Below are 25,184 nucleotides of genomic sequence, written 5' to 3' on the forward strand. Positions count from 1 at the left end.
CGAACTAGTCTGTTCTCGCTGTCTTCGGGATTTTGTGGGAGATGTTCTCCCGAAAGCCCGACGACATGTTTACAGTCTGAGATTCTACACAAGGTTGAAAAATCGGCTTGGTGACACAACTTTGGTGATTTTAAAAACTCCACAAGAATGTTCCCTCTCCATCTGCTTTGTTTGACCGCAAGCCTTTCAAAGCAAATATTCTATTCAATAAGTCATCTACATTGACAATTATTTCTTCTTCTATAACGTGTTGGAGTTATATAACTTTCCAATAATTTCCGTTGTTCTACTATTCTGTCCTGTGTAGGGTGACGTTTCTCTTGTTTGGTGTCAATATGATTGTCGTGGCGCTGCGCTGTTGGAAAACTGCTTGATTATCCTCCCACAACGAGAAAAGCGACCATTTTGCATTAGAAACGATTGCTGTATAAGCACTGCTATTTCCTTTGTGCAGAATTGAGACAAAAGGTAATTACAGTAAATGTGCTTCCCGTAAGTCCTCGTAGCCCTTTATCGAGGAATATAAAGTCAATGTCTAATTATTGCTAGTTGCAGGAACAAAAAGCTATAGAGTATGTTGTCCGGTTTTCAGATACGTGCCTGTCGGGATACTTATCGATGTACATTCCCTTACCTGAAGTGCGTTAATACTCATCCTTGGCTTCATTATTTGTGACCATGTCGATGTTTCGGTGTCTCGAGTTTTAACAAGCTACTGTCTGTACGTCTAAGACAATGACAAATAAGTAACGTGATGTATTTGCTCCACCATGCTTCGATACGAAAGGGTCAAATATCATTGAATCAACGACGTAAATTCTTTAGTTTCAGACTCTGGAGAGAAAAAACTGCGTTTTCGTATAGGATAGGTAGCTATGAAATGACAGTGGTTACCTTTACCTTAAGTCAGTTTCTACAGGGCATGTTAACTGAATTTAAGTCGTATTCAGCATGGACTGGTTTCTCAACAACAAACATTCACTTATCTTGCGTAACCGTTCAAATGGTTCAAATGGCTCTGAGCACTATGGGACTTAGGATGTATGGTCATCAGTCCCCTAGAACTTAGAACTACAGAAACCTAACTAACCTAAGGACATCACACAACACCCAGTCATCACGAGGCAGAGAACTTAGAACTACAGAAACCTAACTAACCTAAGGACATTACACAACACCCAGTCATCACGAGGCAGAGAAAATCCCTGACCCCGCCGGGTGCGTAACCGGCATCCACTTCTTGTAATAACAGGTTTCACAAGAAAATGGTTAGTAAATTATAATGATGGTTTTATCATACTTAGATCCATTCCACATAAGGAGAAAGAAATCATATTTCCGCAAAGAGGGGCACATTTGCTTATTCATTCAGCTTAAGGACAAAAGTTCATTTAGTTTAAAGATTATCACCTTTTTATCCGTACATAGTACCTACATTTCTGCAAGCGTGCATAAATTACACTCAGCTTTGACGTAGAAACATGAGTATCCATCCAGCTCGTTTGATTTTCGCTTGTCTGCTCATACATATTTTGTGAAATTTAGTATTTGTATTTGCACTGTAAAACCTTTTTGTGTTTTAAAAGTTACAGCTGTCAAAAGTAAATCAGCCGAGGAACCAACACAGCTGTCAGCCAAAATTTCACTCCGTATTATAGTATCGGCTAGCGTAAGTGGAGTAACGTGAAATTTCAGCAAATATTAAATTTTTTGTCTAGCCCTTTGTATTGTGCACTCACCTGGCTGAATAGTTTCTGTTATTAAACCCTAAAGGGTATTCTCCTAGCAGTGACACCTGTTTTTCTATGTGAAATGTGTAAGTGTTTATCTCGATTGCAGATGTTGAGAAAATAATGCTGATGACAAAAAACAAATAAATAGAACAGCATTAATTCGTCATGTAGTCGTCATACGAAAGGTATGATAGAGGGAGGTTCCGAAACGCCTGCAAAATGGCTTGATCTTATTAGAACCATTTTGCCCATGAATCACCTCATTGTAACACCGCATTGTCTCCTTTGAAATAATTCTCTCTCTCTCTCTCTCTCTCTCTCTCTCTCTCTCTTACTCACTCTCCCTTTGTCTCTGTCTCCCTCTCTCTTTGACACACACACACACACACACACACACGCACACACACACACGCACACATTCACACACGCACCCATCCACCCCCTCCCCCCCCCCCAACCATACACACACACACACACACACACACACACACACAAATCTTGTACTGCATGTGGTTGATACCTTAAGTCATATGTTTGTTTCATAACTGAGTTACAAGATTTGCTTTTTGGACATTCCTTATTGAGACTTTTCGTTGCATGTGGATAGTTTTTCAGGAAATACCAGAGATGAGATCTGTAGTATCGTAGGTACCAGTCGGTCTTGCGCTGTCCGCGCAACTTTATACGCATAACTTTTGTCAAAACTGTGATGGACAGTGTGACGTATTGTGATTTAAATCGATTCAGTTGGCGAAATTGTTATTCGTACACCGTTTACGTTCGTTTCGGGCTGTTATCTTATGAGTAGGGGAACTATTTTCATTTCGGACACTTACGAACTAGAAAGTGAGGACGTGAAATACAAGTTTCATCCGATGGGACAAGCACTGAATTTGGGAAACTTTCCTGGCAGGCTAAAACTGTGTGCCAGATCGGGACTCGAACCAGGGACCTTGGTCCAGGGTTCAAGTCCACTTCGGTATAAAGTTTTAATTTGCCTGGAAGTTTCATATCAGCGCACACACCACTGCAGAATGAAAAATCCATTCTGGAAAACGTATTTGGTAACCAGTTAGATAGAGAAATGCTGTTACTCATTTTAACAGCCATGAATGGAAAACAACTGTACCCGTTTAGTTCTCGAAATACTGTAGTCCGTAGATATCGAAGCAGAGACTGATGCAGGTAGATGTCATGAAAGCTCGTCGAAGAACGTAGTATACGTCTGATGAAGTGTATCAGTGGAACAGACAGTGTGTGTGTGTGTGAGAGAGAGAGAGGGAGAGAGAGAGAGAGAGAGAGAGAGAGAGAGACAGGGTGGGAAGGGGGTGGAGTAGAATGAGACACAAGGTTACGAAAGCAACGAAGTAGGCATATTTAGGTGTTAGAGTCCTGTCGGTGCCGAGCGTATTAGTTAAGCTCGTACTGGAAAAGGAGATGTGAAAATAGCGTCTTAAATGTGCTACTGAAACTTGAGAGCAAATACTTCTGCAGTTACAGTATTTATTGGCCAGTATACATAGGCGCAACCTGTATAGCTGGACCTTTGTACCAGGGAAAAGAAATTAAGGTCCTCAAGAAAACAAACTAAGTGGAAGGTACTTATACTCAGAGTTTGAGAACTTCCATCAGAAGGTGCGATTAGTGATACTTGAGAATAGCGTGAGGATGTTTCAGAGCGTTGCACACGTCCTTTGCCACGATACCACAGAGGTCCAGGGGATAGAGTTACGAATATATCACCTGTAGCTGAATGCTGCAGACAAAGTTCCGCAACAAGACAGAAAGTGAGTTGTCGAATACAGAAGAGTGCAATGAAGCTGAACAATGTCGTACGCAGCCCCCAGTGGTACTGTTGGTGAACAGACGGTGGAATAATGCAACTAGAGATGTGTTGCTTCAGATGACAAAGCCAAAGGACTCATATCCGCTGCGCTGTTCTGCAGGTCGTAATTTACTATTTCCGTATCAGCAAGGTTGCTGGCTTACTTTTAAAGGTGACCACGTGGCGTATGGACCACCGCTTCGGAATGAGCCGGTAAACTGGTGATGTCAGTGGTCTCTATCATCGATTCTTCAATGTCTATAGTTGACGAAGACGTAAGAAAATGGTTAATACATAGGAAAGCCCAATTCGGGGTGGATGGTTTGGACGCTACCCCAGCTGAAGGAAGATCAAATGCTCCACCATAATTAGTAAAGGACATTTATGGAGAAAGAAAGAAGACTCGAATAATGTGAGAAGACGAGAGAGATTTAATGTTTTCATTTGAGAATTCACAGAGAAAGTGACAATTTTGCGAGATGGAGAGTGTGTGAAACTTCATAATATTTGCGCAGAGACAACAAAGAACGCCTAAGATAAAGAAGTCCTGCTTCATTAATACGAAGTCGTGAATTCTAAGCGGCTGTGGATGTGTTAACGAGAAAATAAGTTAGATGAACGTGAAGACAACACATATTTACGTACCAAGGGTTGCACTTGATAATCTCCGTGCCAGCTCGACCTCAGAATATGCCACGCACTCTCGATCTAGCCACGGTCAAATGCTAGAATACGTCTTTTCTATCCGGGAATCCATATTCTCGTGGAAGGTCGTTAGTGCACCTGACCATCTCCTACTCACAGGGAACCATTGAACCCATATTAATTCCCTGTGGCGTCAGGAGCACTCTTTCTTCGCAACTATTTCAACTAGATATGCTTCAGTCTCTGGACTAAGTTTTCACAAAATGGTTCTGCAGTTGAGCCCGCCTTTTGTTGTAAACTGACTCAGCATTTCAGCCATTACTGGAATTTGCCATCATCATGGCCCATATCAACTGACGGATCGACCTTCTTGACTTCTCCGTCATTTACGGTCTTCAGTTATCCCTACACATGGTGCTCCATAACGTTTGTGAATTCACCTATTCACCTTTCATTAAATTGTAACATCGTTCTTGTCTTGAATTCAAGCCAAGAATTTCCTTGATATACATATAATTCGTATTCACTTGTTTTGATGTCACGCGCAACTCTATTTCACATTCATTACAGTCATAAGTAAGGTTTCGAGTCTGTACCCTAATCGATTCACATGTTCTTTGTCCCAGTAATACCCAGCCCGCATCACTCCGTGGTTCGCTGGGCAGTCTACTTTTGAAAAATTTTTGTACTAAAAGTTGAAAGTTACATAGGCGTTTAATGATGTACACTTTAAGCTGAAAATTACTCTCATTAATGTAGAATATGCAGGTACATCTGACTGATATTAAATACCGTATCCGGATAAAATTGAATATACACTATCTCTCCCCAATGTTTCGACACTGTTATTATTCCTGACGTATAAGCGACATCAGTGCAGTAAGTAGGGTGGCAACTTTAGCCAACAGCGATAAGCAACAGATGTGTAAAAGACCAGTCAGTTGTGAGGAAATAGTGCTAAGCAGTGGATGTGCGGGCGTCGTGTGTCAACGTTGTTGTCACAGATCGCAAAGGAGTTACAGCTCTCAGTGAAATGTTCAACAAATTCTCCGGAATGTTTTCAAGAAGTGAAAAGTGTGTGCAAAATTTGTACAGCACTCATTACTTATTGAATAAACACGACACCTGGACGCCTGCCACTGTTTCACTGCAATGTAAATCGTGGAAAATTCTTTTCTGGGAAAACACCATGACGGGTGACGAGACTTGGTGTTATCAATACGAACCTACCACAAAAAGACAAATTTCAGAAATTCACACGAAAGTTCAATACTTTGACGAGGCAGCCGACATTCATGTCATTGCGACGGGCGAGTTGAATAACATCCCAGAGAACGTGCTTTCTGGAAGTTTCAGATGGTTGTATGAACTTTCAGTGCATTGTACTCAAGTAAACGAAGACTATGTATGAAGCGTTACGACCAGCCTCATAACATTTCACTGTTTTTTAATAAGTTCAAAATATGATCGCACAGTGCAGATAATACGGCTAAACGTTGAAATTACTTGCAAATAAGTTACTTGTGTGGAAACGAGTTTTCTGTACCATACGAGAATGATTTGGGTGATTCCATAAACTATCGGAATCCATGGTTTCAGTGCCCGGCCTCGAACATAGCCATCAGGGCACTGATTCCGGTGTGTGATTTCATCCAACCGCCGTAACTTTATATCTTGTCACCACGCAGATATCCGCCGAATAAAAACCACAACAACTGCAATAAGGTAAAATGTCCATCAAGTGAGAGCAACAGGGGCACCTGACGTGGATATTCACTGAAATTTAGGACCCCAATGTGAGAGGCAAGGATACTATTAAAAACAAGTATTGCGATGAGAAGAGAAAACTATTGCATCCGCGCCTTTTTTTCCTGAATCGTACCAAACGTAGTTTCTAATCAGACAATGAAACTGATAACCATATTCCACTGCACAATAAAATTTGCAACTCTGAGTGAATTTTGAACGTAAATATCAACCGTTAGAAGACAAAGGTTTATATTTAGATCGTAAATGAAATTTAGAATCACATGCGTCGGTTATAACCACAAAAACAGGCACATTTGACATTTTTCGATGACAGCGACCTCTGACACAGACGGAAAAGAGTGGTTTGGTAAACCGTACGTATGTTTTGCTGTAGAATCCGAACATGCAATAAAATGAGGGGTTTCCCATTTGAAAATTAGCACAAAGGCCCAAAGTAATTACCAATGCACAGAATGTTGGAGGACGTGAGCCCAGTTTCAGTCTCCCAGTTCACGTGTCTCATTGTTTTGTGTGAGGATTTTCATTTTCTTGTTATTAGAATGACAGTAAGAGTTGCCTTTTGTAAAGAGTTACGTCTAGAGTATATAGTCGAGTATAGTCGAGTGTTGTACATTATTGATCAAACCTGCTTGAAAACGTGTTGGTCCGCCTTTGGAATGCAATACAGCAGGGGTACTGCACAACATGGATTCGGAAAGGTACTGGTAGTTTACCGGAGGTACGTGGCACCACACATGCCTAACCATAGGTTATGCAAATGGAGTGAATTACGGACCAGGTGTGCGGGCGCAGAGCTGGCGCCCAGTAGCGTTCCAGATGTGTGCCATCGGGTTAGTCTGGCGGCTCCTCAGACCACTGCAGCACGATTCTAGCCGTGTAGCACTGACCGTTATCCATCTACAATACGGCCTGAATAGATACAAGTGGTCCACAACCGTACTCACGCGGTTGTTATGGTGTCTTCGATTACGACCATAGATCTTACGTAAACCCAGGTCAATCTCCTGTTTAGTATGCCTGCTTCTGTCAGCTAGTGAATGTTTCGAGTAGCGGTTCGTAGGGGTGAAGTCGTATTCGGACAAGGGCGTCGACCTAATGTAACATGAAACGCTTTTCATCAGACCATTTGACACGTTTTCAGTGATCCTTGGTGAAATATCGATGTTCCCGTGACAATCGTAATCGTTTTTGACGAACATGTAGTCGTTGTCAACTGCACGGCCCCATGCACGGCAATGTACCTGCACCAGCGTTGAATACTCTTTCGTCAGGTCTGCCACAGCTCACCGGCTATGCTGTTTTACACACGTTAATTGATGTAGCGCGGAAGTCCTACATCATTTTGCCTACTCGTAGCTTCAGCGTCCTTCGACCACTTTCGATTAACTACTGACGACACTTGCACGCAAAGAGAAGACAAGCTTCGTCGTTTCCCAGACGCTCGTTCCAACATATGAGTCCATAGCAATATGTCTTTTGTTGAAATCGCTTATGTCAGCGGATTTCCCCATTTGCGTCCCACATTGCCGCTACAAGTGTTCTCCATTCCACTCAGTTCCGCTCATATATGAGAGACGTTCAGTAGGCAACGTAACACTTCTTTTTCTGATAGCAGGCTGGTCTTATTCGGAATTCAGATATGCCACACTATTCCCCACTCTTTTGGCTACACAACACTGTTTTTCAACGCGATGGCCTTACGCCACCTTACTGGGAGGACGCACATGCTCGTATGGTCGACGCCGGAGCCAACGTTTTGCCGCATTGCCCATGTACGGCATCCTGCAGAGTGCATTCTTCACTGCACAGTTGCTCTTTATGGTCTTCTGTTAGGCAGCAAGGAACACAAGGGGCACACACATTTGAATACTGCACTACCAACACGTCGACTTGAGCAGCTAGTTGCTTGATTGTGATCCCTCGATAACATCGAATGAGAGTGTCCGCACGTTTCAGTCACAGCTATGAGCGGACTGCCGGTACAACGGAGATCGGACCGGTTTCCGCGACCTTGTTACGATGATGACAGACGCCTCTCCCAACGACTCACCGTTCTTTCGTTCACTGCTAGGTCTCCCTAAGCATTTTCTAAGCCCCTATGAATATCTGTGATGCTCACGTTTTCCACCAAAAGAAACTGAATTTCAGCTCTGTTTTGAACGCGCCTCGGTTACAGACTCGTTTCGAAGGCCATGTGTAGCGCCGTCACCTATCGGAACTTCATGGAACTATACGAGGTGTGACAATAAAGTAATGAGACTGATTTTCTTTGCAAGATGTGGCGACCCTGCAGGCTTGCGTAGGCACAATATCTTTGACTTTGGTCTATATGCTGCTTCTAGTCCAAGCGGCACATCGATGCAACTGCTCAGTCGTGAGTTGTGCTGCAATATGTTAACACATGTTTGTGTCTCTCGTCACGCAAATGGAACCGCACAATATTGCGCAGCGGTATGCCATTTATTTTTGCGTTAAATTGTGTGAAAACGCGACGAAAACTTACGGTAAGCTTCAGAAGGCTGTTGAAGAGGAGCTTATGTCAAGAGCTCAAGTTTTTCGTGGCATAAAATGTTTAGTGAAGGCAGAACGAACGTTGAAGATCATGACCGCAGTGAACGACCATCAACCACACGGACGGATGTCAACTTGGCCTGGGTGCGTGAACTCCTACGATCTGATCGAAGATTATCCGTGAAAATGGTTGCAAGAGAACTGAACATCAATCAAGAAACGGTTTGTCTAATAATAACTGAAGATCTTGGTATGAGAAATATATGTGCAAAAATGGTCCCCACACTGCTTTGTCAGTACAGCAATTTTTAACCTCAAAACAAATTTCGGTACTACCGCAGTCACCTTATACATAGATATCGCTCTGTGCGACTTTTTTCTATTTCGAAGAGTCAAAACGGCGGTCAAGGGACACCATTTTCAAACAACACAAGATGTCCAAAAAGCTGTGATGAAGGTCTTGGAGGATATTACAGAAGATGAGTTCTAGGAATGTTACCATCAATGGCAGAGGCGCTGGAAAAACTGTGTGCAATCAGAAGGGAACTATTTTCAAGCCGGCCGGTGTGGCCGAGTGGTTCTAGGCGCTTCAGTCTGGAACCGCGCGACCGTTGCGGTCGCAGGCTCGAATCCTGCCTCGGGCATGGATGTGTGTGATGTCCTTAGGTTAGTTAGGTTTAAGTAGTTCTAAGTTGTTGGGGACTGATGACCTCAGAAGTTAAGTCCCATAGTGCTCAGAGCCATTTGAACCGTTTGAACCTATTTTCAACGAGACAACACTAAACTTGACTAAAGCGATAAGCAACATTTTTTTCTCACATCAGTCTCATTACTTTATTGTCGCACCTCGTAGGTGCTTACGCGGGAATGCTGCATGATGTCCAACAACAAATTCTGCATTCCTTCAACCGAATTTGGCCGAGAAGAAAAATGAATTTCTGTACTTAATGAACGACGCTCCTAATTTTCTCCTGCAACGACACCAAGCGCCGTTCAGTCCCGTGGAAAGCAGCTGCCATAATGTAATTTCTCTAGACACTTTATATACACTGTATACAAAGGAAAAAATGATGACGGACAGTTCACAAAATCACCGTCTAAGGACAGGCTACTCTCTAAAACACGTGACATATTTTTGAAATGAGGGCTAGGGAACTGAACGCCCATCGTAAAATTATGAAGTAACATCGCTTATACATTGTAGAGCCTGGGAAAATACTGTTTGAGATGGGAAATAACCCTCCCAAATGTAAGTCCTCTGTAAAACAGCGGTACCAGATCGATCGATACCAGTCCCAGTTAGTTTTGGACGTGCTCGTGAAAGCAAACACACCCACTCGCCTATCCACACACACGCACACACACACACACACACACACACACACACGATCAGCCACGCTACAGTGGGCATTTACTGCAGCTTAACGTTATTGGCTGGAGAGTGCCCAGCTGTTAGAATTTTTTCACCCACTCTGATATTCTGATTGCCGGCCGTGTCGCTGATTCTGGAAATGATCCTCTGCGCACGATGGCACTGGCGGGAGGGCAGTATGATAACGGCGCGCTACACACGACACGGCGCCGCACGCATTTGAATTGCTGAGCGCCGGCCGCCGTCCGGCGCGGCGGCGGGCAGACGAGAATAGGATGTCCGGCGGCGCGTCTCGATTACCGCCGCCCCCGGCCCCGCTGCCGCCCCCACTCCCCCGTGGCTCACACGGAATGTCGCGCCCAGCAGGCAGTTAATTAGAATTCCTGCGGACTCGCGAGCTGGGGTACTGGGTGCGAGGCTGCCGACCGCGCCGCGACAAAACACTGGCGCACCCAACCGCCTGGCGCCAGCCAGTGGCACGTCAGTGACGGCCGCAGAGTAAATCTGGCGGCGCATGCGTGCCTCGTAATGCAACGCAGTGGTTACGGCCCAGCTCATCGGCGAGATTGCGATGCGAACTGTGCCCGTTTATGCACACAGCAGGGGCAAATCACTGCCTGCAAGTGGCAGACTCATTTTTAACTGAATATAATAATTTTTACCAATAATGTTGCTAAAACAGTATTTTATTCAACTGCTATTATGGCTATGAGCTCATTTAAACTGCATGGTCATTTTTAAGCTATTTGCAATACATATAAGACGTTAGTATGTAATTCTTGTACATTTTCATTAGTAATAAATTACGTTATAAATCTTACGTTAAAATCTGGAAGTACTTACATCATTAGAGCATCGTTATTGCTGATGTTGACGAAATTTATTATATGTTGATAAGTTGATGGAGTTTCATTAATCTGCAGCTGCTGAGCGTTGTTACTGAGATGTCTGATTCGTTTTTAAAATTTTCAGCTTCTGTTGAGAGGTGTCCTATGGTTATATCTCTGATTTATTAAACTATGGATTTGTGTGGTATTATCATCTTTGTATTGTTTATAGAGTATTCTATAAGGTTTAAGTTGTGATTTACTGTTTTGATGTGATGAAATTCTGAGGACTGGTTAGTATCGTTTTTTTCATTTGTGTTCTTGATATCTTGAAATTCCTACCTGTTTCGTCTACGTAGGATTTTTCACAATCTTGCACATAACACCTAAAGGGCCCCGAAGCTAAATTTTCTGGAAGAAATATAAATTTACTCTCATATGCACAAATACCCGAACGTAAACATAATGGAACAAACTGAATTAAAACAGAAGAATTACATGGAAAATTTTTAAAAACAGTCGAAAGCCATCATGAATAAATAATTTAGGCAAACGTAATTACAGCAGTAAACAATACAAAGATAATAATATCCCACAGATTCATACACTAATAAACCAGAGATGTAACCATGGTACACAGGTAAAGATAATACCATCAGTAAATGATACAAAGATGGTAATACAATTAAATAATAAGGAACCAGTTGTATGAAGGAAATTTAATTTCTTTGACGGTTTCGGTCAGAAGGTTACACTTATTGCATTGTTTTGATTCTTGAGTTTCTCCCGGCGTATTTGATAATCAAAATATCCACGGGTGTGCTGCCGGTCTATAGTGTCCAACGGGCACAATATTTCGGCGATCATGGGTAGCCCACTCTCACCGGTGGTAGCGAATTTGTACATGGAGAACTTCGAGGAGGAAGCCCTGTCGTCATCCGTATGGAAACCTACTTGCTTTTTCCTTTACGTGGACGACACGTTCGTCATCTGGCCACATGGTATGGATAAACTCATTGACTTCCTTACACATCTAAACTCCATACACCCCAACATCAAATTCACTATGGAGACTGAAACGGAGGGTATATTACCTTTCCTTGACGTCTTGGTCAAGAGAAGGGCTGACGGCACCCTAGGTCATGGGGTGTATCGGAAGACTACGCACACTGATCTGTATTTGCACGCAGACAGCTGCCACCACCCTTCACAGAGGAATGGGGTACTTAAAACTCTAGTACATAGGGCGCGCACTATCTCTGACGCAGAGAGTCTACCCCAGGAATTGGAACATCTGAGAACTGTTTTTCGAAAAAATGGGTACTCAGAGTGGCAGATTCAACGTGCTCTCCGCCCAACCACTGCAGCACAACCTGTTGAGATGGATGAAGTCACGAAGGAGGAGGTAGCCACTGCATGTATTCCATACACAGGCGCAATCTCGGGGAAAGTCGCCCGCATTCTGAAGAAATACCGGGTCGGAACTGTGTTTTGTCCTCCAAATAAAACTCGTGCACTGGTGGGGAGCGCCAAGGATGGCCTCGGTTTGAGGAAGGCCGGCGTGTACCAGATTCCGTGTCAATGTGGCAAGTCGTATATTGGTCAGACGATGCGTACCGTCGAGGATCGATGCCGTGAAAACCAGAGGCACACTCGACTGATGTATCCGAGCAAGTCGGCGATCGCTGAACATTGTTTGTCGGAAAATCACGCCATGGAGTATGACCGCACGAGGATTCTGGTACAGACGTCGAGATACTGGGACAGCGTTGTTAGAGAGGCCATCGAAATTCGCTCCAATGACGACCTCATAAACCGCGACTGTGGCTATAATCTTAGCAAGGCTTGGGAACCAGCGATCGGGTTAATCAAGAGTACGTCGAGCAAACGTATAGTTGTGACGACCACGGCGGACAGAGCCATCACACCGACGTCATCTCAGACGCCGTCGCAATCTGTTCCACCGCGCTACCGTGGCGCGGGGCGCGGACGGCGGAGGGAGCGCGCCGCGGGCGGAGGGTATTTAAATCGGCCGCCGCCGCGACCGAACCCAGTTCCCTCTGAGCAGCCTTAGCGTACGGATCTCCGTGCCGGCACGTTCACAGGAGCTCAGTCCGTCAGTTCACCTGATGATGGCGACATGTATGATCGCCGAAATATTGTGCCCGTTTGACACTATAGACCGGCAGCACACCCGTGGATATTTTGATTAATTATTGCATTATTTGCGAGTTCCAACAATAAGATGTATACAGGTAAATGCCATGGTAGTGTGGTTCACAGCGTCTATACTAGAAGCGAAACAATAAGTGCAGACATCATGCCAGATCAGTAGCTAATCAGCTATGACTATGCACCACATGACGATGGCAATTTGCTGTATGCACCTTATTGTTCACACTCGAGATGTAACCTTCTGAAAAAGGGCAGTAAGTGCTCGAAACCAGTAAATAAATTAAATTTCTTTTTGCAACAGGTTGCTTATAATTGCATTATATACGACTACAGTTGTTGAGGGTAGGAAAATACTAAAGATGATAATATCATACAAATACAAATTCGTAGACGTACAAAAAGAAGGGACTTGTCATTGCGTTACAAACTTGAAGCCAAAGTCTTCCATCTGAAATAGCCCAAAACATTATGTTCATCGCAGTGATACCTCCATGGGGCTACGCGGTAACACTTCCTAGTGACGTCACTGTGACGTTCCTGTGTCCAGTTTCGACCGTGTTGAGTACTTTGATCGTAGCAGACGTAGGTGTTGCCGGCTTATGTCGTTTCCGGGTGCACTAATTGATCCGATCCTAATCTAAAGTTCAAAGTAATCACATTTCATACGTAAGTGAAGCCGTTCAAGCAACATTTTCTTTTGTGTACATGAATTATGATTGCGCTGTTTACTTTTATTGCAGTGGTTTTATTTCTGTCATTTGACTTCAGATCTCGTTTACTTTACTCCGTTTCCTTTCTTTATCTTCTTTTCTGTGTTGTTCATTGTGTTCCAAACCGCAAACACTTCGACATCCGAACCATACTGTATCAATGGTCTCGTCCCCACACAACACGCAGCTACGTAACCTCGCTGACTTTTGATGTAGCATCCCGTGTCCTATATACCTCCCGCTGATAATTATTCATTGTTCGTATTTCCTACCTATTTAAAACAGATTCTGGATAGAACAATCAGAGACAGCGGTCATGTGTGTATGAGTTTTTTGCGTATGATTGGGCGAATGTGCTTGTGCGTGATCTTTGCTTCTTTTCTGAAGGAGGCTTTGGCCGAAAATTTAAGTCAGAACTGTTTCCGTCGTGCCTGGCTGGTGTTCGGTGTGTGAGTAGCAATCTGTTCACTACACAGTATAGTTATTCCCTCATGAACTTCGTTGTAAATAGTCCATTGTACTTCAACAGGAACAATGATGCAGATAATTACATTACCAGAAGAAAGAAAATGAGATTCATTATGCCACTTTTGTCTGTTGAAAAAACAGGCGTTCACAATGCTGCAGCCGAAGATTTTGATCACATACTCATTGATATAAAATGCCTGATTGACAGGAAAGTAAAATGTGAAACTAAACTCAAAACGTTTCTATTTTACAACTCCTGCAATTTTGCAGAATACTATCTATTACTTTGTAAATAGTGATCAGTGAGAATTACTAACTGCTTTAACTAAAAGCAAAAGAAACAAAAAAGTAAATTATCAGCATGGAAGAATTTTACAAAAATAAATGGATGTTAATATAAAATGGCTTCTTCCTCATCATTACGATTTATGGAACATGAAACTAACTAAGTTACTAACTAATTACTGGTATATCATACAGCATAACATAGGCTTATATACCTTGAAAACCTAAAAATGAAATTCGAAAGTAAAATCTAGCAGATGATGAAAGTAGACATACATACCAATTGTAATATATTTCGTTTTTCCTGAAAAACTGTGAGAATTACTGGTTAAAAATATTCCGAGAAAAGAAGCGAATAGGCTGCTGCTGGATAGTAGGTCTACATGTTACACAGCCATAACTGACTTTCATACATGTTAAAGCAAAATCTCCATTTTTCAGGGTCTTGATCTTTTGACATCATTCGATTAATCTCATTTAAGAATTGCTCAACTCTGTATATGTATAATTTTTCTACCTTCTAATGTGCTAACTACAGTGAGACTAATTCTCTGCTGCTCTGGCACACTAATAAAACAGGAATTCCATTCTGCCCGGATGAATATGTCTGTGCAGTTCTGTTTCTTTGACATTTCAGCAGTCATTTATTTTGCTGACAAGGACAAGAGACGACAGCACTTCTTGCTTCTTTCGTCAATGCACATGTTTATGGGCAAACAAAGAACACATAGGTAAGGTTTTTGCAAACTCCTAAATATTAAAAATGTTTTGCATACGAGTTGTAAGCTGAAAATGTGACGAACAAGATGGAGTACCAGTAAGAAAACAAGCGCTGGTCTGATGTTCCAGCTTCATTTGCTACCAATACAAATGAAGTTAAAGTGGAATTAAATGCATTACGAAAGTACTTTTTTCGCATCACATGCTTCCTTTCTTGGTTATTCGAAACATAACAAAAGCAAATTACGTTATCGAAACTAAATCAGTCACATTACTAGAGCAAATACGCATTTAACATCAGAAAATCATTCGAAATCGCAATGTTATTCATATATGCACTGTAATTTTTAGTATTTAAAACAGCTATTGCGTGCGCACGATAGATATAATGAACAAGAAGCAGTCATAAACAGTAGTCTACAAATGTTTTGGGCTATTTAAGATGGCGGTTGGCACTGCCCCCTCTGGCTTCAAAACAACGTACACGTAAGACAACAGAGCCATCTGGCATCGTTTTTTACCTCCATGTACATATATTAAACAACCAGAGCTGTAACCATAGTACATTGTTACCAGATATCAACAGCATCTGTCCTTTTAAAAACGAATCGGACATCTCAAGAAAAATGCCCAGCAACTGTAGTTCAATAAAACTTATTAACATATAATAGATTTTTACAGCGCCTGCGATAACGATGTATGAAGTATGTCAGTACGTCGAAATTGTAGCGTAAAAATTATAACGTAATTTTTAACTAATGAAAACCTACAAGAATTATGCACCTTATATGTTTTGCAGATGGCTTGAAAATGACCATGGTGTCGAGTATACTAACTAAATAGCAGTGGTGGAGGACCTCATGTCATTCCAAACCATAGTGAGAAAAGAGCTCAATGAGCATTGCGACACGGATAAAAGCCAATACATGCTCCGCATATCTACCTGAATTTAATAACTTCAGAGGAGGGTGGTCGGTACAGCTGTAACCACGAAGACGGAGGGTCTGCTCGAAAGTGCACGCGTCCACACCACATACTGAACTCATGATACTAAAATTCACTATAGGTAACAGAAGTTCATACACAAAAAGCAATTTAAATATAATCGCTCCAAGTGCCTGAAGGTGCTCATACTAACAGGTTTAAGCGCGTACAAGATACAAAACGACTATAAATCACATCTCGTCATTTCAGCAGAGTGGCCATATTCACTAGGCCCCCAGAGCAGAGTGCCTTTCTGAATCTGCAACCTCGCTCCGACGTAAACACTCGTGTCACTTGCAGCAGCTAAGTGACCAGTCTGCTACGCCCACCAAAAATTGTGATGCCCTAAGCTAATGAGAGGGTCTCGTAACCACTGCCGTTCGTTGGTCTCAGTTCTTACATGGGAGAGAAAGCTTCGAGATTCTTGTAGAATATTTTATGCTACGAAGTGTAGGACGAATCAAACGATTTGATGGCAGGAAAGTTCAGCGCTGTCGCTGAGATCTGGTCCGCCAACTAAGTTCGAAAGAATCCGAACGAATTCTCCCTGTCGCCTGAAGGGAGAAATGAAAGGAAATCTCCACTGACTTGAGTCTACGTCGCCGTATTTCCAATTTATGCAGGTTACTACCTTAGGACTTGGTACATGGGAAGCCGTCACAAATGCACATACAGAAAAGTAAAAGAAAAGAAAATCTTGTACAGAACAATTGTAATAAGCATCAGCATGTAAAAGAAATACGAACCTGATAGAGAAATTAATTGAGAACAGTAACAAATCAGTGAATGACAACATTGTGGAAGAAGTCCGAAAATAACGTACGCCCCTCAGGGCTGACATAGAGTTTTATAGCAGTATATTTCACAGCTTCCTCTGCCAATGCTAGATTCACTAAAGGGTAATGCAGATCATACTTCCTTCTAGTGTTTTAACGGTGAATATCTCTTACTCTCAGACAGTGATGGAGTGTTGCTAACAGCTTTCGTAGGTGCATAAATGTACTGTATTGCAGTCGTTAAAATTTCAAACTGTTTAAACAAATCCCAGCAACTTGTATGTGACGGAAACCCACACAAAAATCTGCTTCCTTCCGATCAATGAATATATTTGGCTAAATGAGGAGTTACTTCAGAATGTTATTCCATGAGACATGAGTGAATGAGATACGCAAAATGTGTCAAGTTATTGATTTATACAGCTCCAATGTTGTCAATTATTCTTACAGTAAAAGTAAATGAAACAAAACTTTTTGGCAGTTCTGTTATATGGTGTTTCCTATTTCATGTTTTCTTCATTATTAGTAGTTGGTTACTTCTGGCCTTTCCATTATTGCTTGTTGCTACACTAGCAAGATGTTTAGCACAATACTAAACTGGGCGATATGGGTTCCTTCAAAGTTTAAAACGAGCCCATTTGTGCGAAAACGACCAGTAACTTTCAGAAAAAGAACATTTTCTATCATTTCCTGTTGTTAGTAGTCTGTTTGTATGTTGGCACTGCTTTAGACTGTGTTAATATCGCTGACAGCGCTCTGCGCCCTCGGCAAGAGATTCTGTGGGTGGACGGACTGGCAGTTAGCGAGTGGATAAGGAAGTGTGTAGATATGATATTCTTAGTGGAGACTCTGTGTTGGTAGGACACACAATGTAAAGTGAGAGGAAATGATGTGTTTATAAGAACATATGTAAGGAAATGTATGAGGATGGATGTTGTTGGTAATGTTTGAGTAGTCGAGTTATTGTCAAAAATATAGTGTTTAGAGGCAACGGCCTTGCCTCAGTAGATACGCCGGTTCCCATCAGATCACGGACGTTAAGCGCTGTCGGGCGTGGTCGGCACTTGGATGGGTAACCATTCGGGCTATCATGCGCTGCCGCCGTTTTTCAGGATGCACTCAGCCTCGTGATGCCAACTGAGGAGCTATTCGACTGAATATTAGCGGCTCCGGTCAAAGAAAACCATCATCACGACTGGGAGAGCGGTGTGCTGACCACACGCCGCATCCTCAGCTGAGGATGACACGGCGGTCGGATGATCCAGATGGACCCTTTGTGGCCTGGAGACGGAGTGCTTTTATAATTTTTAGAACTGGATGTCACATAAATAAGGTAAAATTTTCTGAATATATTCTTTGCTCTTCAACAAAATCTTTCTTTAGCAAACGATATGCCTCCTAGTAGTTAGTCTATAGTACTTAGAATCTTTTGATTTAGCTGGACGTTGTTGCTACTTGCTGTAATTGCTGTAGTTCGTGTTATTAAGATTTTCTGTGGAAGTAACTGCCTTATGAAAAAGAATGGGGTTTCCCCTATTGGGATTCATGATTGAACTGAGTTTAGGCAATTAACAGAGTTGGAGGTGGTTTAATATTTCTTTAAATTCATATTTTCTGAATTTGTATTACTGTTAGGATTTCTTGCAATTCAGGCCCTTTCTTTCGTGTTAATTATTGGAAGTCATGATGTCAATGTATAGCAGCCAGGTCGTGATGGGTTTGAATATTGTAAGTAATAATTGAATAGATTAAGTTTGAGTTGTTTCTGTCAGGGAAAACTCTGTATGTCAGTGTTTAATAAAAATTTAATATACGAAAGAGTTTCACTGTTTCCTCTGTAGAATAACTGGCTATGTTTTGACGAAGGCAGCAATATGTGCTATGGCTGTGGTCCGGTATGGAGTGGATCCCCACCGTTAAAGATAGCGACACTCGAAACCATAGAATTCATTGACCTCCGAGTTGTGGTACAGTATGCTAAGGCTCGCATCGATGTCCATACTCAAAACGTGCAGTAGTAAAGTGCCACATTAGGGTGATTGCACTCCTTGTGCTCTACCAACATCTCTACAGACGAGTTTATGCATGTGATTGACCAGCTCATGGCCTCTTTCTCGCCAGTTGGCTTATTCAACAGTGACTTTCGTAATTATACATACAGCCCTTTTTCCCCAGCTAAAAGTACGATATGAGCCACACCTGCCAATAAAGTTTTTTTTTAGGAATGCACTCTTATGGGAAGGTGCGTTTTCTCCGACTCATGCCAATATCTCGAGTAATGTTACTGTTTCCTCTTCTCGTGTATTCAAAAGGTGCCTTTTTATCAGTAAAGATATGCTTTCGGCCCAGCCCAGACATCCTAGTGGTCTCTGTAAATACACTCGTGTGAAAAACCCAAGGACGAAAATAACTTTAGCATGGTATTGTGTGACATCCAAGTAACAGAGCTTTATGAAACTTGGACCATACATAGAAGGAACTGCTACAGTGTAGTACACAAGGTAAGTGAAACAAATACGCAATAAGAATAGTAATGACACTTTTATTCAAAGACCGCAATTACACTGAAGTCACCGTGATTATGATGTTGCCCTGGGCATTACAAAGCGCAAGATGTGGTTCTAAGTACGGTGTGTAATCACCACGGACAGCAGTGCACGCTCTGTAACGTGTTCCCATGCCGATTGGTAAGCACTTCCTGCGGTAGAGCGCCCTGTTCCTCCACCAGAGCGGAAGACAAGTGCTGGGTACTAGTTGGTGCAAGCGCGTGTGCTGCAATACGGCTTCCCAATGCATCCCACAAGTGCTGTATAGGATTCAAGTAAAGGAAACCAACAGGTCACTCTGTTCGCCGAATATCTTCTCGTTCAAAGAGCTCCTCCGCTTGCGCAATTCGATGTGGTCGTGCGTTGTCATTCATAAAAATGAGGTCAGTGCCGAATGTACCACTGGAAAGACGCACGCAAGAAAGGAGTACAGTATCATAATAACATTGCCCAGTGATTATACAGTGTTGTAAGATTTAGAGGTCAGTATACCTAAGGAACATTGTACCACCCTACACCGAAGCACCTAGACCATCAAAACGTTCTTGTTGGTCAATACTGGACTACCCGTTCATGGCGAGAGGGGGGATCATGTAATCCACCCGGGAACGATATCAAACATGATCGTTTTGGTCGTCAAGGTGTTATTGTGTGGGGAGGCATAATTTTGTATGTGCGTACTGATCTCCAAATCTTCGAACACAGTGTACTCACTGGTAAACGTTATTCTGACACTGTGCTCCTTCCCCACGTGCGTCCTCTAGGAGTTGCTATCCGCTATGACTTCATTTCTATGGCTGATAACAAGCGTGCAAATCAAAAAGCGTAGGTGAAAGAGCTCTTGGCACCAAAGATATTCGGCGAATGAACTGGCCTACCCCTTCGCCCGACTTAAACCGCATCGAAAACATGTCGCATGCTTTGGGGAAACGGGTTGCACATGCACCGAGGATCATCCAATACTTACCAACAGCGCTGGTGGAGGACTGGGGCGCTCTACCTCAAAAAATCTTTGCCAACCTTCCCTCACAGCAGTTATGGCCGTCCGTGATGATCACACACGCTATTGAGAACCATGTCCCACCTTTTATAATGTCTAGACGACCATCATGAATCGCGATGACTTCTGTGTAATCATTTTATTTGAGTAAAGATGACATTTCTGTTCTTCTTATGGCGTAACTATTTCAGTTACCTCTTGTAGTTGTCTCATCAAATATTGTTTATATTTTACTTGTTTCATTTATTTAATGCCGACTGTTACATAGCCATAGTTTTGAATATAATGGAAATGTTAAGGTGCAGTACCATCACACTCTCAAAGATTGCATTTATTGTATGTTCCCTCAAACGCGTCCATTTTCTTGGATTTATTTATTTCTGTGTATCTTATTGATATTGCTTAAGTTCCTAATAAATTCTGTAGTTACATTGATAATTGTTTCTTCTTTTAATTGGTTTGTGTATCACTCCCCATGTTTTATACCTCCTGACGTATTCATGTCAATTACTAATTTTATTTTATTTTATTAGTTCTGTTTATTAACTGAAACTGTTATGGAGGCATTCTGTTCCTATTTTATGTTAAAGTTTTTCCTGTCTACTCCATTTTTATTTATTTACTGTTCAATTTTGTAGGTCTTCATTGCATTACCACCACACGTCAAAGATGTTACTGTATGTTTCTATTTTAGTCTAGACGTGTTAATTCTCTCCCAATGTTGTTTGCAAACATTGTAACTTCTTTGGTGACAATATTCTGTAAATATCTGAAGATGGCCTTCCAAGCCGAAAACCAGTTAACAGAATTCAAGTAATATTGTAGAACAAAAACAAAGTGGTGCATTTCATTTATTATAATGTTGTTCTACCAAGAACAGACGGAAGATTCTGTTAACATGAAATTTGGGACGTATTTTGGTTGCTACTTCTCCCCATGAATTTAGAAAATCCTAGGTAATGTTGTCTAAGCCTTCCTTCTTATTTTATCGCAAGACTCCCGAGACCAAGTTAAATTTCGACTCCTATACTACATCCCATTTATTCTTCTATCACGTCGTCGGACAGTTCATCCCATCTCCTAGGGAACTTCAGGTCTCTCTCTATATGTGTCGTCTGTCTTTCATCTGCGACTCACTATTGACGTACAATTAATATTTCTAAGGAATTTTTTCTGCTACCAGTCACAACGTGGCACTTTTTATGGATCAAGTAAAAACATTCTGTCACTCAGCGAAAGAACTGATAGATGTATCTGTCCGATTTGTTATTCAACGTAAAACGTAAAACAATAATTGGGCGGAGGAGTACATTTGGTTCACTATTGACCCCATGTTCTTCACTCAGTTTGACGCTAACCCAATAAATTTTATGGTTTATTGATTGGCACCAGAGATCTCGTGACAGGCAGGACCGAATGAGTATTTAGTATGGGAAGGGTATTTATTGATTATTATCAGTGTGATAACAGTCTACAATAGGAAAAAACCTTACTAGCGGCTGGTAGTAAGTAAAGAAATAACGGAAGCTACACAGCGCCGCTGTTTGCAGACACGGGGAAGTAAGGCGCTGAACGAAGTTGCGAGATCTTGATGTTAACGAGATCACTGTAAGAGGATGAGAAGTGGATGCAGCCGAGACAGTCACACCAGGAGAAATGGATGCAGCCAAAACAGTGTGAAGTTTCCTATACAGGATGATACGAAGTTTACTGTGTTACTTTGCTGCAGATTCTTGTACACAGTAACATTACTGTCCAGGAAGAGTTTACTGAAACAGAAGAAAATTGTATTATGTTTAAAATACTGTTTATCTTATTATTTCCAACAATTCTTGAGGTGTAAAATGTAAGGGAATGTACAATTTTTTCCAGAATATCGTCAGTACGAAAGGCATGATGGCCGAAGCTTTCTGGATGATATATATCTACTTTGAACCAACAGTCTTTTCAGTGACATGAATGCAGCATCGTAAGGAGTTTCAAGGCCTCTTAGTACTCGATCGGGAAACTATGTCTATGCGTGGGGATTATGGCGACACTATGAAGCGCTTCATTAGCGAAAAGGTGCAAACCTTTTTTGGGACATCGTGACTTGCGGCAGTTACGTTTTCTATAATAGATTGCTTGTGAAATGTTGATTTGCCAGATACAAGCCATTGAACTACACAGATAGCAGCTCTGGGACTTAGAGGCTGAAGTGTATTTATACGACATGTGATGCTCAAAATAATTTTCTGGCAGACTCTTCGTTCTGAAAAGTTTCTGTAATTAATAATTTTATCTTATAATATCTGACGCAGTATTGATATGGAGTATGTTTCAAACAGAGGGGTGAATGAGGCAAGAGATCTGCGGCTAGAAGCTTAAACTGTGCGCATTCTTTAGTGTACCACGCTGCCATAATCTTTTCTAAGGAATTGCTGTGGCTTCTGGTGCTTTCACTTTCTGTAATTTCACGCTGATATCAAAATTTTGGAAATCTGTGGTAAGGTCTTATGGGACCAAACTGCTGAGGTCATCGGTCCGTAAGCCTACACACTACTTACTCTAACTTAAAGTAGCTTACGCTATGAACGACACACACACACCCATGCCCAAGGGATGACTTGAACCTCCGGCGGGGGGGGGGGGGGGGGGGGGGAGGTGCATGGTCCGTGATAAGGCACCCCTGACGGCGCGGCTACCTCTCGCGGCGCAGATATCACGTCACCGCACAGTGGACCTGGAGCACCTCAGCATATCTGAGTCTAAAGGGAGGAGACAAGTGTAACCAAGCTAATATTATATTTAAACGCCATTAGTGGTGTGTGGCTCGCAGTTATAGTCAGTTTTAGTGATGCCTTCGCTTTCGTGAGCTGCTCGAGTTAACAGGCCCTAAACATGAACGAAAGAAGGAAAATTAAATGTAAGAGTGAAAGTGGAAACAGATGACCATATCAAGGTAGTTTAAGAAGGTAATAACAAGGTAATAAAAATATTTTATCAGGTCACTGTATAGTGATAAAGAAGAATCATCAAGTAGTGAATTGGTTATTACGAAATTTGTCGGATACGAAAAGGGGGTAAAAAGCGATTTGTTTCCAGTTGAGTAGTAGTTATTTATTCTTCCTCCAGATACACAAATCCATCAACAGTCACTTTGTACAGTCTCATGGGACCGCACCAGAATATACGTGTGATATACAACAATACGAGGGAATTGCAGCGCTGTCATGAGAATGAACATAATACTAATTGGTTATGATATTTTCCACTGTATAGGAAAAGTCATGGCTGAAGAATATATAAATGCACAGATCAAGACCAGGGCCAGGTCCATAGTTTCTACAGTGTTGCTATAAGAATATCTTTGAATTCACAAGGGAATAAATCACCGCGTCATAAGCAAAGGCCGAGAGAAACCAAAAGGTAACAACTAGACCACATTAGCAACTAAATGCTAGACGATAGGGCAATTCAAATGCATACGGGTTTACATTTTACTCTACTAGAGTATATCGGTAGTGAGATAGAGTAATATATGTATCGGGGTGTTGTTATGGTGACCAACGGGCTAAGCGAAGCACTAAAGGCACTGAGTATGCGCTGAACTGAATGGAAGATAATGGTGCAATTATGCCATACTTTCTTGGTGACAATGCAAGAATCTCGTTTGTTTACTTCCGAACGAAGGTATACTATTATGCCGTGCTTCGTTAGAATGACAGTGTTAATTAATTCTGTAGTATAGGGATGTAATGCCGTAAATGAATGTGGGGTGAGTGGAGCTGAGTGTTTTACGTATTGCCTGGTGATCAGGTACTTAAAAACACTCTTGGCTGGCTGAATACTTGTTATGGATAACTCTTCAAACAGGTAGAGATTGACACAAACCTGGGAACATTGACTTTTACTTTTTTATATTACATTTCATCAGTCGTTTAATGAAGAACATGATTTCATGTCGGAAAATGTATCATACTGATTGATAACTTACCACATCAGAAACTTTTTGGCCCATATAATTTCTAAAACTTTACGCCATCACAACGAATGTTCTAGTGAGAACTCCTTAATGTAACTGGCAGAAACAGGGTAGAAGAAAGTTAGTAGTATACTGATTGTGAACACAAAGACTCTCCCAACTGTGTTAGATATTAGAAATTTGCTTACTGAGAAGATATTTCCTTATTTACACGTTTAATACGTATATCAAGGACGACACCTTCTATTAAAAAGTACAGCATAAGGTAGGTGTATCTCAACGACAGCTCTGTGACATCTTACAGAATCATAGGTTTTACATACTTCTTCAGTAAATCTTAAACTAGACCTAAATTTCCGTTGTTCCGTTGTATCGTCTAGCATCAGAAAATCGGTAGTCTTTTATAGAAAATTAAAACATGTAACTCACCTGGGTTTATAGCGTTGCCTGCAGCTATCAGCAAGAGTAGCAACAGGTGCAGCAGTAGCGGCGGCTGAAAGCAAAAACAAGAACCTACATTATTCTTCAAGTTACTGCTGCGTATAACAAAGAGTCTACTTTCAAAAATAATAGCTGACAGAAGAAATGATCACTAGAATATCCTTCGACGACATTCGCTGACAGCGCTATGATTAAGAAACTACAACGGGCCTTACAGTAATATTTTTGCTATCTAGTAAGAATATTGACCAAAAACATGGTTGTGTTCGCATTTTGTTGTATTCTTGCGTCCTGCATTTATTGCGTATTGTTTGAATAGTGATTATGGTGGTATCTCTTATGTCATAGCACTTGGATTTAGTTTTCGCGTGTTGAAATATTCTCTGACAGTAGATTTCTTGAATTTTGAACTAGAGCTGATTTTTTAATTAT

General features: G+C 41.7%; 1 protein-coding gene across 1 annotated transcript in view; it reads right to left on the reverse strand.

Annotated features, from left to right (window-relative positions):
* LOC126234651 (suppressor of lurcher protein 1-like) overlaps window positions 1-25,184 on the reverse strand; it is a 652,665-nt gene that overhangs the window by 430,694 nt on the left and 196,787 nt on the right. Inside the window, exon 3 of the mRNA XM_049943382.1 lies at window positions 24,741-24,804. Within this exon, the coding sequence (XP_049799339.1) occupies window positions 24,741-24,804 (64 nt within the window). The remainder of the gene's footprint in view (window positions 1-24,740; window positions 24,805-25,184) is intronic.

The sequence above is a fragment of the Schistocerca nitens genome, chromosome 2 (assembly GCF_023898315.1).
Source record: "Schistocerca nitens isolate TAMUIC-IGC-003100 chromosome 2, iqSchNite1.1, whole genome shotgun sequence".
Taxonomy (NCBI): domain Eukaryota; kingdom Metazoa; phylum Arthropoda; class Insecta; order Orthoptera; family Acrididae; genus Schistocerca; species Schistocerca nitens.